General features: G+C 36.7%; 1 protein-coding gene across 3 annotated transcripts in view; it reads right to left on the bottom strand.

The window, feature by feature from the left end:
• Nucleotides 1-14,063, bottom strand: part of Sycp1 (synaptonemal complex protein 1) — a 113,925-nt gene that overhangs the window by 33,568 nt on the left and 66,294 nt on the right. For 2 of the 3 annotated variants that reach the window (XM_052178552.1, XM_052178553.1), the window contains exon 20: nucleotides 3,880-3,961. In XM_052178552.1, coding sequence (XP_052034512.1) covers nucleotides 3,880-3,961 — 82 coding nt within the window. Of the gene's footprint in view, nucleotides 1-296; nucleotides 360-3,879; nucleotides 3,962-14,063 lie in introns of all 3 variants that reach the window. The other variant, XM_052178551.1, reaches the window with a different exon arrangement.

Genomic DNA, 14,063 nt, shown 5'->3' with positions numbered 1-14,063 from the left:
TGGTGTGGCAGTTGAGAGGGCTGGCTGCTCTTTCAGAGGACTCAATTCCCAGCACCCACAGAACAGCTCACAATTCTCTCAAACTCCAGGTCCTAAGGAACTGACACACTCATACAAACAAAAAACCAATGCACATAAAATAAAAATAAATAATAAAAATATTTAAAACAAAAAACAAGACATTTTATTATTCCTCAAAGCCTTCTAAAGGAGAATAATAGAAAGACTGGTCCTTCGAAATCCTCTCATATATTTTGATAAAATTCTTAATCCCCAAAATTTTAAATTGATAATACCTTATTTTCTAATATCTTCATCTGCTTTTCTTTCTTTAAAACTTCGCATTCAATGCTTCGAGCCTAAAAAAATTATTTGAAATCATATTTAAAATACTAAATAGAATTACATTTTATTATGTATTTTAGAATGAAATTACATAGTTTTACATATTTACAAAATATCAGCTCATCCAGTTTGTTTCATTGTCCTTTTAAAAAAGAATATACCTTTATGTGATGTGTTAACTACCTTAATATTTCACAATATATATGCATAAGCTATACATATACATGCTATATATACTATTTTGTTTTGTTTTATGAGAAAGGGTTTCTCTGTGTATCTCTGGCTGTCCTGGATCATACATAGACAAGGCTGGCCTCGAACTCATGGAGAGCTCCCTGCTTTTGCCACCTGAGTGCTGGGATTAAAGGTTTATGCCACCCAGCATATAATAAATCCTTGTGTCTTAAATGCATCTAATAAAAGCATTTATATAAAACTTACAACTCAGTAAAATATAAAGGATAGGTATTATTACTTCTATTTGAAGACATGAAGAAAGTGGAGCTCAGATAGGTAAAGTATGTGCAAAATAACAACCTAAAGTAAGGTAATGGACTGGGGGAAAAAAGGAGTGTAATTCAATAAATCACCAAGGAAACTATCTAAAATTATTTATAATTTCATCATTTATCTGGAAACTTTTAATTAGCAAAGTGAAATCCAACTGCAGAAAACAGAAATAAACCAATATACATCATATATTTAATTTCATGCCTAACTACAAATATTTTCTTTTTAAAAATATTTTTGTTATTACTTTGAATTATGTGTATGTGTGTGTTTGTGTGGGCCTGGACACATAAATGCAGGTACCCATGGAGTTCAGAGGAAGATTTCAGATCCCTGCTGCTAGAGTTACAGGCAGCTGTGACTTTCCAAACAATATGAGTGCTACAAAACAAAGGTATTCTGTACAAAGCATTACTTGCTCTTAAATGCTTAAGCCATCTCTCCAGTCCTCTTATTACTATTATTTTCTATACTAATAAACATTATTACAAATTTACTCTAAATTCTTTATGTTCCCCTCCCCATCCCACCCCCTCTCCCTCATGTTTGTGTGTTATACATACTTGTGTGCTATACATGTGAGTTCTGGTCTCTCACTGAGCTTGAGGCTTATCAATTTATTTAAGCTGGCTAACAAATGAACTCCAGAGATAAACCTGTCTCTACATTCCCAGAGCTAGGATTTAAGACTTTGTACTCTTATGTTCACCTTTTATGTAGGTGCTAGGAATCTGAAAGGAGGTCCAGTGATTAGCCTAAATTGGGATCCATTTCAAGGCCTGTCACTATTACTGATGCGATAATGTACTTAAAAATAGGAGCCTAGCATGACTGCCCTCTGAGAGGCCCAACAAGCAGATGACAGAATCCGATACTTGTACCCAATTAATGGTCTGAAGTCAGGATCCCCTGTGATTGAATTAGGGAAAGGCTGGAAGAAGTTGAAGAGGAGGGCAACCCCATAGGAAGACCAGCAATCTCAACAAACAAAACCCCTGAAATCTCCCAGACATGGAGACACATATAGCTAGTCTACACTAACTGGTCTGAGGTCCCCAACACATATACAGCAGACAACTGCCTGGTCTAGCCTCAATGAGAGAAAACCCACCTAACCTTTGAGAGATTTGAGGCCCCAGGGTGTAGGGAGGCCTGGAGGGGTATGAGGCGTTTGCAGGAATATTCTCTTGGAGATGGGGGAGGAAAAATGGGATGAGGAACTGTTGGAGGGCAGAACAGGAGGGGGATAATGACTAGACTGTAAAAAAAGAGATTACAGATAATAATAAAAAATGAAAAGAACTTCAAGTCTCTCAGGAAAGAAATTGAAGAACTCAGATAATTGATAGATCTTCCATGCTCATAGGTTTGTAGAATTAGCATAATAAAAAGGATCATCCTACCAAAAGCAATCCACAGATTCAACACAATTGCCATCAAAATTCCAGCCATAATAAATATTAATTGTTTAAAATCTTCATAGATTTTCATATGTTCAGTGATTTCTCAAATAATTTATGGCTTTTTAAAATTTTGTAATATTCTTCTACATGTTAAATTCTACCTTCTACTAATTTCTGTTACCTTAAGCCAATTAATTGATAGTCCTTCTTGTAAAAAGTATACCCAAACTTAGTAAGTTTTGAGCAATAAGACACTATACTGTATAATCATGTGACATACTTTATATTCTCATTGTTTTGTGATATTTTACCTCAATTTACTGAACCCATATTCAAGGAACAATACACACTTTTTAATATATTAAATATTATCACAGCTTTGTAGTGAGTTGACCTGAAGCTGTTTGTATTAATGTTAATTTGGGTCTCCCAAAACTGCCCCAAAGACAAAACTGCTCACATAAGACTCTGAGGAACCCAACCCCAATTAATTCTTGATTGTAAATACAAATGCCAGCAGCCAATAGCTGGGAAGAAGAGATATAGTTAGGTTTTAGGTTTTCTCAGGCTTGGGACCAGGAGGAGGAGAAGAGAAAGAGGAGAAAGGGGCCGCCATGGAAGAGGGAAAACATGGAATGAGAAGGAGAGCCACAATGGGATAGCTGAGCCATAAAAGACATGGCCGTAGGGGCTGGCCAATTGGAGTTAACATGGAACCAGCCAACATGGAACACAGAAATTAATAAGTAGGGACTAGAAGTTATCATAGGGAAGTGGATTCTAACAGCATGGTGAGTAGGCAGGCAGTTGCCCAGTTATTGTGCTGCCTAAGGAATATTTTAAAATATAAAGCTGTGTGTGTCTTTCATCTGGGAACATAAGTGGTCAAAGGTGGGAAGAAACCCCACGCTGGAATTTTGTAAGTATTTTTACTACACAGCATGAACCTTTAATTTAACCTAGAAATATAAGTCAAAATTAAGTTCTGAACAGCAAGAGATATGGCTTAGTAGCTAAGTCCTAGCTGTTCTTCCAGAGAATCTGGGTTCATTTCCCAGTAAATACTAGTATCTCATAACCATCTATAACTTGAGTTCCAGGGGATCTCTGGCCTCCATGGGCACCAAGCATTCACAAGGTGCACAGACATTCATTCAGTCAGAAAACCCATACACATAAAATAGAAAAAAACTTAAATGAACATCTTTCAAATATGTTTGAAATATGACTACTTCTTAAAAATATAAATCATAAGCAAAACAACCCAACTTAGCCCCCTATCATTTAAGGATTTTAAGTATTTTGCTTATCTGTATATATTCCACATGTATTCAGTGTCTGCAGAATCCAGAAGATAGTATTGTATCTCACAGAACTAGAGTTTCAGAGAGTTAGAAATCATGTGGGTGATGAGAACTGAACCTGGGGGTCCTTGACAAAAGCAGCAAGTGCTTTTAATGGCTAAGTCATCTCTCTAGCACCTTTTAACCCATATTTTAAATGTTAATGGTTTAGTACCTAGATCACTAGTTATTTATACAATAGTACATGTCATTTTATTGTCTGTATTGCTTTTATAATTTAAAATTTTAAATCTAATCTATTGTTAAATATAACATACATTTTCTTCACTCTTGTCCAGTTTACATTTAACTTCATCTCCTTGCTGTATGAACTCTTTTCTTACTGATTCCAGTTCATCCCTAAAAGGAAATGCAAAAGAATAGCATCAGAATCCACCATACATTCACTTTGTCTCCTAGGACTCTTTTAATGATTGTTTATAAATTTTTTACGTTTGAGTACTCACTTTGACTAGTAACTTTTTATGCATGACTATTAATAGGTGCTTTCTATTCCTACATTTAAGTTACTATACAGATTACAGATTTATCTTTAAATTCTCCTTGTCATCATTTTCCTAGTTTTAAAAACTATAGAAATATTTCATTTTTCTTTTCTTAGTTATTCTAGTGCATATATAAAACTGTATATGAATAAATTATATTTACATGTACATACATCATTTTACATGTTCAGAGAATCCCCAGAAACATAAGAGTAGTGATGTTCTGGGTAAGGGAAACTGTTTAGACAGCAAAAAGGCAAAAGGCAAATGAAAGGTAGTGTTCTTGATCCATGTGCTCCTTTGTCCTTTGAAATTTTATATTATATTCACATATTAATTTTAATACTTTCATAAAATCATTGTATATTACAGATGAAAATATTGGTGATTTTCTCAGTGGACACTTGAAGATATTTTTCTACGTGTTTTCCTTTGTATCACTATTACACTAGTAATGTAATCAGTGATTTGATCTTTCAAAAATTGAATCCAGGATTGGATTTTTCTTAAAAATTTTAAACAGGTGAAGGAATTGGATAAAGCAATCCAAGACCTAAAAGTGGAAGTAGAAACAAAGAAAATACAAATAGAGGCAAACCTGGAAATGGAAAACCTAGGAAAGAGATCAGGTAATACATTACAGATGTATCACCAACAGAATACAAGAGATAGAAGACAGAATCTCAGGTGTACAAGATACTATAGAAGAGATTGACGTAACTGTCAAAGAAATTTCAAAACATAAAAAACTCCTAACCCAAAACATCCAGGAAATTCAGGACACAATGAAAAGGTCAAATCTAAGAATAATTGGAATAGAGAAGAACAAAGATTCCAAGCTCAAAGGACCCAAAAATGTCTTCAACAAAAATTATAAAAGAAAATTTCCCTAACCAAAAGAAAGAGATGGCCATAAAGGTACAAGGAGCCTATAGAACACCAAATAAAATGGGCCTGAAGAGAAAATCCTCTCATCACATAATAATTAAAACACTAAACACACCAAACAAAGAAAGACTATTAAAATCTTCAAGGGAAAAAAGGGCCAAGTAACATACAAAGGGAGACCTATCAAAATTATACCAGACTTCTCAAGAGACACTAAAACACAGAAGATACTGGTCAGAGGTCATGCAGACTCTAAGAGAACACAAATGTCAACTCAGGCTACAAAACTGTCAATTACCATAGATGGAGAAAACAAAATATTCCAGGACAAAACCAAATTCAGACAGTATCTGTCTACCAATCCAGCTCTACAGAGGATTCTAGAAGGAAAACAAGGAAGGTATCTACACCAAAGAAAAGACAATATATTAATCATCTCACAACAAAACCAAAAATAGAGAACCACAAGAACATAAAGCCACCTACAGGGACACAGTGAAACTATTTGAAGCTTTGGACCAATTAGATTTAACAGATATATAGAGAACATTTCATCCCAAAGCAAAAGAATATACCTTTTTCTCAGCACCTCATGGTACCTTCTCCCAAATCGACCATATAATTGGTCACAAGACAGACCTCAACAAATATAAGAAGATCGAAATAATCCCATGCCTCCTATCAGATCACTATGGAGTAAAAGTGGTCTTCAATAGCAACAAAAACAACAGAAAGTCCACTTACACATGGAAACTGAACAATACTTTACTCAATGATACCTTGGTCAAGGAAGAAATAAAGAAATCAAAGACTTTTTAGAATTTAATGAAAATTAAGGCACAACATACCCAAATCTATGGGACACAATAAAAGCAGTGCTAAGAGGAAAAACTCATAGCCCTGAGTGCCTCCAAAAAGAAAATGGAGAGAGCATACACTAGCAGCTTAACTTAACGTCACAACTGAAAGCCCTAGAACAAAAAGAAGCTAATTCACCCAGGAGGAGGAGAAGACAGGAAATCAAACTCAGGGCTGAAATCAATCAAGGAGAAACAAAGAGAACCATACAAAGAATCAACGAATCCAGGAGCTGGTTCTTTGAAAATAATCAGCAAGACAGATAAACCCTTAGCCAGACCAACCAAAGGGCACAGAGACAGTATCCAAATTAACAAAATTAGAATGAAAAGGGAGATAGAACAATAGAAACTGAGAAAATTCAAAAAATTATCAGATCTTACTACAAAAGACTGTACTCAACACAACTGGAGAATCCGGAGGAAATGAACAATTGCTTAGATAGATACCAAATACCAAAATTAAATCAGGATCAAATAGATCATCTAAACAGTCCCATAACCCCTAAGAAATAGAAGGGGTCATAGAAGACCTTCCAAAAACAAACAAACAAACAAACAAAAAAACCCGCAGGACCAGAAGACTTAATACCAATACTCTTCAAACTATTCCACAAAATAGAAACAGAAGGAACACTACCCAACTCGTTCTACGAAGCCTCAATTACACTGATACCAAAACCTCACAAAGATCCAACAAAGAAAGAGAACTTCAGGACAGTTTCCTTTATGAATATCATTTCAAAAATACTCAATAAAACTCTTGCCAACCAAATCCAAGATCACATCAAAATGATCATCCGCCATGATCAAGTAGGCTTGATCCCAGGGATGCAGGGATGGTTCAATATATGGAAATCCATCAATGCTATTCACTACATAAACAAACTCAAAGAAAAAAACCACATGATCATTTCATTAGATGCTGAAAAGGCATTTGACAAAATTCAGCATCCTTTCATGCTAAAAGCCTTGGAAAGAATAGGAATTCAAGGCCCATAACTAAACATAGTAAAAGCAATATAGAGCAAACCAGTAGCTAACATCAAACTAAATGGAGAGAAACTTGAAGCAATCCCACTAAAATCAGGGACTAGACAAGGCTGCCCCCCTCTCCATATCTTTTCAATATAGTTCTTGAAGTCCTAGCTAGAGCAATTAGACAACATAAGGAAGTCAAAGGGATACAAATTGGAAAGGAAGAAGTCAAACTATCACTACTTGCAAATGATATGATAGTATACTTAAGTGACCCAAAAACCTCCACCAGAGAACTCCTACAGCTGAAAAACAACTTCAGCAAAGTAGCTGGTTATAAAATCAACTCAAGCAAATCAGTAGCCTTCCTATACTTAAAGGATAAGCAGGCTGAGATAGAAATTAGGGAAATGACACCCTTCACAATAGCCACGAACAATATAAAGTATCTTGGTGTGACTCTAACCAAACAAGTGAAAGATCTGTATGACAAGAACTTCTAGTCTCTGAAGAAGGAATCAAAGAAGACCTCAGAAAAAGGAAAAATCTCCCATGCTCGTGGATTGTAAGGATTAATAAAGTAAAAATGGCCATCCTGCCAAAAGCAATATACAGATTCAATACAATCCCCATCAAAATCCCAACTCAGTTCTACATAGAGTTAGAAAGAGCAATTCTCAAATTCATCTGGAATAACAAAAAAAAACCCAGGATAGGCAAAAACTATTCTCAAAAGTAAAAGAACTTCTGAGGGAATCAGTATCCCATACCTTAAGCAGTACTACAGAGCAATAGTGTTAAAAACTGCATGGTATTGGTATAGTGACAGGCAGGTAGATCAACGATAGAATTGAAGACCCAGAATTGAACCCACACACCTATGTTCACTTAATCTTTGACAAAGGAGCTACAACTATCCAGTGGGAAAAAAGATAGCCTTTTCAACAAATGGTGCTGGTTCAACTGGAGGTCAGCATGCAGAAGAATGCAAATCAATATATTCTTATCTCCATGTACTAAGCTCAACTCCAAGTGGATTAAGGAAACTAGGGAAGAGCCTTGAGCATGTGGGTACAGGAGAAAATTTCCTTAACAGAACACCAATAGCTTATACTCTAAGATCAAGAATAGACAAATGGGACCTCATAAAAGTACAAAGTTTCTGTAAGGCAAAGGACACTGTCAAAAGGACAAAATAGCAACCAATCAATTGGGAAAAGATCTTCACCAATTGTACATCCGACAGAGGGCTAATATCCAATATATACAAAGAACTCAAGAAGTTAGACTCCAAAGAACTAAATAACCCTATTAAAAAATGAGGTACAGAGTTAGCCAAAGAATTTTCACCTGAAGAATTTCAAATGGCTGAGAAGCACCTTAAGAAATGTTCAACATCATTATTAGTCATTAGGAAAATACAAATCAAAACAACCCTGAGATTTCACCTCACACCAGTCAGAATGGCTAAGATTAAAAACTCAGAAGACAGCAAGTGTTGGCAAGGATGTAGAAAAAGAGGAACCCTCCTCCACTGCTGGTGGGGTTGCAAGCTGGTACAACCACTCTGGAAATCAGTTTGGTGGTTCCTCAGAAATTAGACGTAGTACTACCTGAGGACCCAGCTATACCACTCCTGGGCATATACCCAGATGATTCTCTTACATGTAATAAGGACACATGCTCCACTATGTTCATAGCAGCCTTATTTATAATAGCCAGAAGCTGGAAAGAACCCAGATGTCCATTAATGGAGGAATGGGTACAGAGAATGTAGTATATCTACACAATGGAATACTACTCAGCAATTAAAAACAATGAATTCATGAAATTCTTAGGCAAATGGTTGGAACTAGAAAATATCATCCTAAGTGAGGTAACCCAATCACAAAAGAATACACATGGAATGCAGTCACTGATAAGTGGATATTAGCCCAGAAGCTCTGAATAAGACACAATTCACATATCAAATGATTCCCAAGAAGGAAGGAAGGAAGGAGAGGGCCCTGGTCCTGAAAAGGCTTGATGCAGCAATGTAGGGGATTATTAGGAGAAGTGGGAGGGGGTTGATTGAGGAACGGGTGGAGGGAAGAGGGCTTATGGGACTTATGGGGACGGGGGAACCGGGAAAGGGGAAATCATTTGGAATGTAAACAAAGAATATAGAAAATTTAAAAAAAACTGACAAATAAAAAACAAAAACCCAAAAAAAAAAAAAAAAAAAAAAAAAACTCAAAGAAAGAAATCACGTGATCATCATTAGCTGCAGAAAAAGCATTTGAGAAAATATAATATCCCTTCATGGTAAAAGTATTGGATAAATCAGGAATTCAAGGCCCATATCTAAACATAATAAATGTGATTTACTGCAGGCCAACAAGCAGTATCAAATTAAATGAAGAGATACTTGAAGCAATCCCACTAAAATCTAGAACAAGACAAGGATGCCCACTCTCCCAATATCTATTCAATATAGTACTCAAAATACAAGCTAAAACAATAAGCCAACAAAAATAGATCAAGTGGAAACAATTTGGCAAAAAAGATATAAAGGGATCACTATTTGCAGATGATATAACAGTATATACAAATGAACCAAAAATTCTACCAGAGAACTTTTCCAGCTGAAAAAAAAAAAAAAAAAACTTCAACAAAGTGGTTGGATATAAAATTAACTTAAATAAACAAATAGCCTTCCTTTATACAAATGATAAACATGCTGAAAAGAAATTAGGGAAACAACTCCCTTCATAATAGACATAAATAAAATATCTTTGAGTAACTCTAACCAAACAAGTAAAAGATCTGTATGACAAGACCTTCAATTCTGTTAAGAAAGAAATCGAAGATCTCAAAAAATGGAGAGATCTCCTATGCTCACGGATTGGCAGAATTTATATAGTAAAAATGGCCATCTTGCCTAAAGCAACCTACAGATTCAATGAAATCCCCATCAAAATCCCAACACAATTCTTCAAATATATGGGAAAATCAACTCTCAATTTCATCCAGAAGGCAAAAAAAAAAAAAAACCTGGCTAGGGGAAAGTAGAGCCTGACCTCAAGCTCTACTACAGAGCAATAGTGATAAAAACTGAATGATATTGGTACAGAGACAGACACTTTGATCAATGGTATAGAATTGAAGACCCAGAAATAAAACCATATATTCACACACATTTGATCTTTAACAAAAAACCCAAAAATATACAATGAAAAAGAAAGCATCTTCAATAAATGATGCTGATCTAACTTACTGTCTGTATGTAGAAAAATGAAAATAGAGCCATATTTGTCACCTTGCAGAAAGCTCAAGTCCAAGTGGATCAAGGACCTCAACATAAAACCAGATACAGTGAACCTAATAGAAGAGAAAGCAGGAAAGAGCCTTGAACTCACTGGCACAAGGGGAAATTTCCTAAACAGAACTCCAATGTCTTATGCTCTAAAAATTGATTAAGTGGGAGCTCATGAAACTGGAAAGCTTCTCTAAGGCAAAGAACATAGTCAATAAGACAAATCGGCAACTTACAGATTGGGAAAAAATCTTCACTAACCCCACATCAGATAGAGGGCTAATATGCAAAACATATATAGAACTCAAGAAGCTAATCACCAAAAAAGAAAATCAAAAAACCCAATCAAAAAATGGGGTATAAAACTAAATGAAGAATTCACAACAGAGGAATCTCAAATGGATGAGAAATGCCTAAACAAAGGTTTAAAGTCTTTAGTGATCAGAGAAATGCAAATCAAAATGACCCTGAGATTCCACTCTACACCAGAATGGCTAAGATCAAAACCTCAGATGACAACACATGTTGGCAAGGATATGGAGAAAGGAATACTCCTCCATTGCTGGTGGGACTGCAAACTGATACAACCCCTCTAGATATCAATCTGGAGGTTCCTCAGAAAATTGGAAATACCTAAAGACCCAGCAGTATCATGTTTTGGAATATACCCAAAAGATGCCCCACCATGCCCCAGGGGCAACATGCTCCACTATGTTCATAGCGGCCTTGTTTGTGAGAGCAAGAAGCTAGAAACAACCAAGATGTCCCACAAGAGAAGAATGGATACAGAAAATGTGGTTCATTTACACAATGGAACACTATTCAGCTATTAAGAACGAGGACTCTGCCAGAAGTTCTTTTACTGTTGAGAATAGTTTTCGCTATCCTGGGTTTTTTGTTATTCCAGATAAATTTGGAAATTGTCTTTCCTAACTCTATGAAGAATTGAGTTGGAATTTTTTGATGGGGATTGCATTCAATCTGTAGATTGCTTTAGGCAAGATGGCCATTTTTACTCTATTAATACTACCAATCCATGAGCATGGGAGATCTTTTCATCTTCTGAGATCTTCAATTTCTTTCTTCAGAGATAAGATCTTTCACTTGCTTGGTTAGAGTCACATCAAGGTATTTTATATTATTTATGACTATTATGAAGGGTATCATTTCCCTAATTTCTTTCTCAGTCTCTTTATCCTTTAAGTATAAAATGGCTACTGATTTGTCTGAGTTAATTTTATATCCAGCCATGTTGCTGAAGTTGTTTATCAGGTTTAGGAGTTCTCTGGTGGAATTTTTGGGGTCACTTAAGTATACTATATCATCTGCAAATAGTTATACTTTGACTTCTTTCTTTCCAATTTGAATCCCTTTGACCTCCTTGTGTCGTCTAATTGGTCTGGTTAGGACTTCAAGTACTATATTGAACAGGTAGGGAGAGAGTGGACAGCCTTGTCTAGTCACTGATTTATTCTAGTGGGATTGCTTCAAGTTTCTCTCCATTTAGTTTGATGTTGGCTACTGGTTTTCTGTATATTGCTTTTACTATGTTTAGGTATGGGCCTTGAATTGCTGATCTTTCCAAGATTTTTATGAAGAAGAGGAATACCGGATGGCTGAGAAACACCCAAAGAATTGTTCAACATCCTTACAAATCGGCAACCAACAAATTGGGAAAAGATCTTCACCAACCCTACATCAGATAGAGGGCTAATATCCAATATATACAAAGAACTCAAGAAGTTAGACCCCAGAAAACCAAATAACCCTATTAAAAAATGGGGTACAGAGTTAAACAAAGAATTCTCACCTGAAGAACTTCGGATGGTGGAGAAACATCTTTAAAAATGCTCAACTTCACTAGTCATCAGGAAATGCAAATCAAAACAACCCTGAGATTTCACCTTATACCAGTCAGAATGGCTAAGATTAAAAACTCAGGAGACAGCAGATGTTGGCGAGGATGTGGAGAAAGAGGAACACTCCTCCACTGCTGGTGGGGTTGCAAATTAGTACAACCACTCTGGAAATCAGTCTGGCAGTCCCTCAGAAAACTGGGCATGTCACTTCCAAAAGATCCTGCTATACCATTCCTGGGCATATACCCAGAGGATTCCCCAGCATGTAATAAGGATATATGTTCCACTATGTTCATAGCAGCCCTATTTATAATAGCCAGAAGCTGGAAAGAACACAGGCATCCCTCAACAGAAGAATGGATGCAAAAAATGTGGTATATCTACACAATGGAGTACTATTCAGCCATTAGAAACAATGAATTCATGAAATTCTTAGGCAAATGGATGGAGCTGGAGAACAACATACTAAGTGAAATAACCCAGTCTCAAAAGATCAATCATGGTATGCACTCACTAATAAGTGAATATTATCGTGGAAAACTGGAATATGCAAAACATAATCCACACTTCAAATGAGGTACAAGAAGAACGGAGGAGTGGCCCCAAGTTCTGGAAAGACCCAGTGTAGCAGTATAAGACAAAACCAGAACAGGGAAGTGGGAAGAGATGGGCGGGAGAACAGAGGGAGGGAAGGGGGAGAAAAAAAGAAAGAAAAAGAAAGAAAAAAATGTAAAAAAAAAAAATCAGGGAAATGCAAATCAAAACCACCCTGAGATTCCACCTCGTACCAGTCAGAATGGCTAATATCAAAAACTCAGGGAACAGCAAATGCTGGAGAGGATATGGAGAAAATAAACACTCCTCCATTGTTGCTAGGATGGCAAGCTGGTACAACCTCTCTGGAAATCAGTCTGGTGGTTCCTCAGAAAATTGGACATAATACTACCTTAGAACCCAGCTATACCACTCCTGGGTATATACACAAAAGATGCTCCAACATATAACAAGGACACAATGCTCTACTATGTTCATAGCAGCCTTATTTATAATAATAGCCAGAAGCTGTTAAGAACCTAGATGTTCCTCAACAGAGGAATGGATACAGAAAATGTGACACATTTACACAATGGAGTACTACTCAGCTATTAAAAACAATGAATTCATGAAATTCTTAGGCAAATGGATGGTCCCAGAAAATACCATCCTGAGTGAGGTAACCCAATCACAGAAGAACACATATGGTATGTACTCACTGTTAAGTGGATATTAGGCAAAAAGCTTGGAATAACCATGATACAACTCACAGACCATATGAAGCTCAAAAAGAAGACCGAAGTGTGGATGTTTCAGTCCTTCTTGGAAGGGGGAATAAAATATTCACAGGTAAAGGGTGGGAGGGACTTGGGAGGAAGAGAGGAGAGGGAGGAAGAAAAGGAGGGACAGGATCAGGTATGGGAGAAGAAGGGGATGTAATACAGAGGTTCAAGAAATTGAACAGAGGTGTGTAACAATGTTGGATGGGTGTAGCCACCAGAAAATCCCAGAAGCCAGTTAAAAAACGGTTCCCAGGACCCAGTGAGGATGAGATTAGCTGAATCACCCAATAAAGAGGAAAGAGAACCTGTAGAGACCATATCCAGAGGTTAGGCAAGGACCCCTGAGAGGCGCTGCTAGAGCATGATAAATACAGATGTGGATGCTAGTAGCCAACCATTGCACTGAGCACAGGGTCCCCAGTGGGGGAGTTAGGAAAAGGAGTGAAGAAGCTGAGGAGGTTTGCATGGCTCCATCTGCATATGTAGCAGAGGATGGCCTTGTCAGGCATCGATGGGGGAGAGGCCCTTGGTCCTATAAAGGCTCAATGCCCCATAGGACCATAGGTATATGGGAATATACCATAGGTATAGGGAAATGCCAGGGCAGTAAGGTGGGAGTGAGTGGGTGGCTGGGGAACATCTTCATAGAAGCAGTGGGAGGGGGAGGGGAAGAGAGGGTTGTGGAGGAGAAACCAGGAAAGAAGATAACATTTGAAATGTAAATAAATAAAGTATTCAATAAAATAAATAAATTAATTAAAAA

This window comes from Apodemus sylvaticus, chromosome 4 (genome assembly GCF_947179515.1).
Source record: "Apodemus sylvaticus chromosome 4, mApoSyl1.1, whole genome shotgun sequence".
NCBI lineage: Eukaryota > Metazoa > Chordata > Mammalia > Rodentia > Muridae > Apodemus > Apodemus sylvaticus.
Note: the sequence above shows the minus strand (reverse complement) of the source record. Positions and strands in the feature narration are given on the sequence as shown.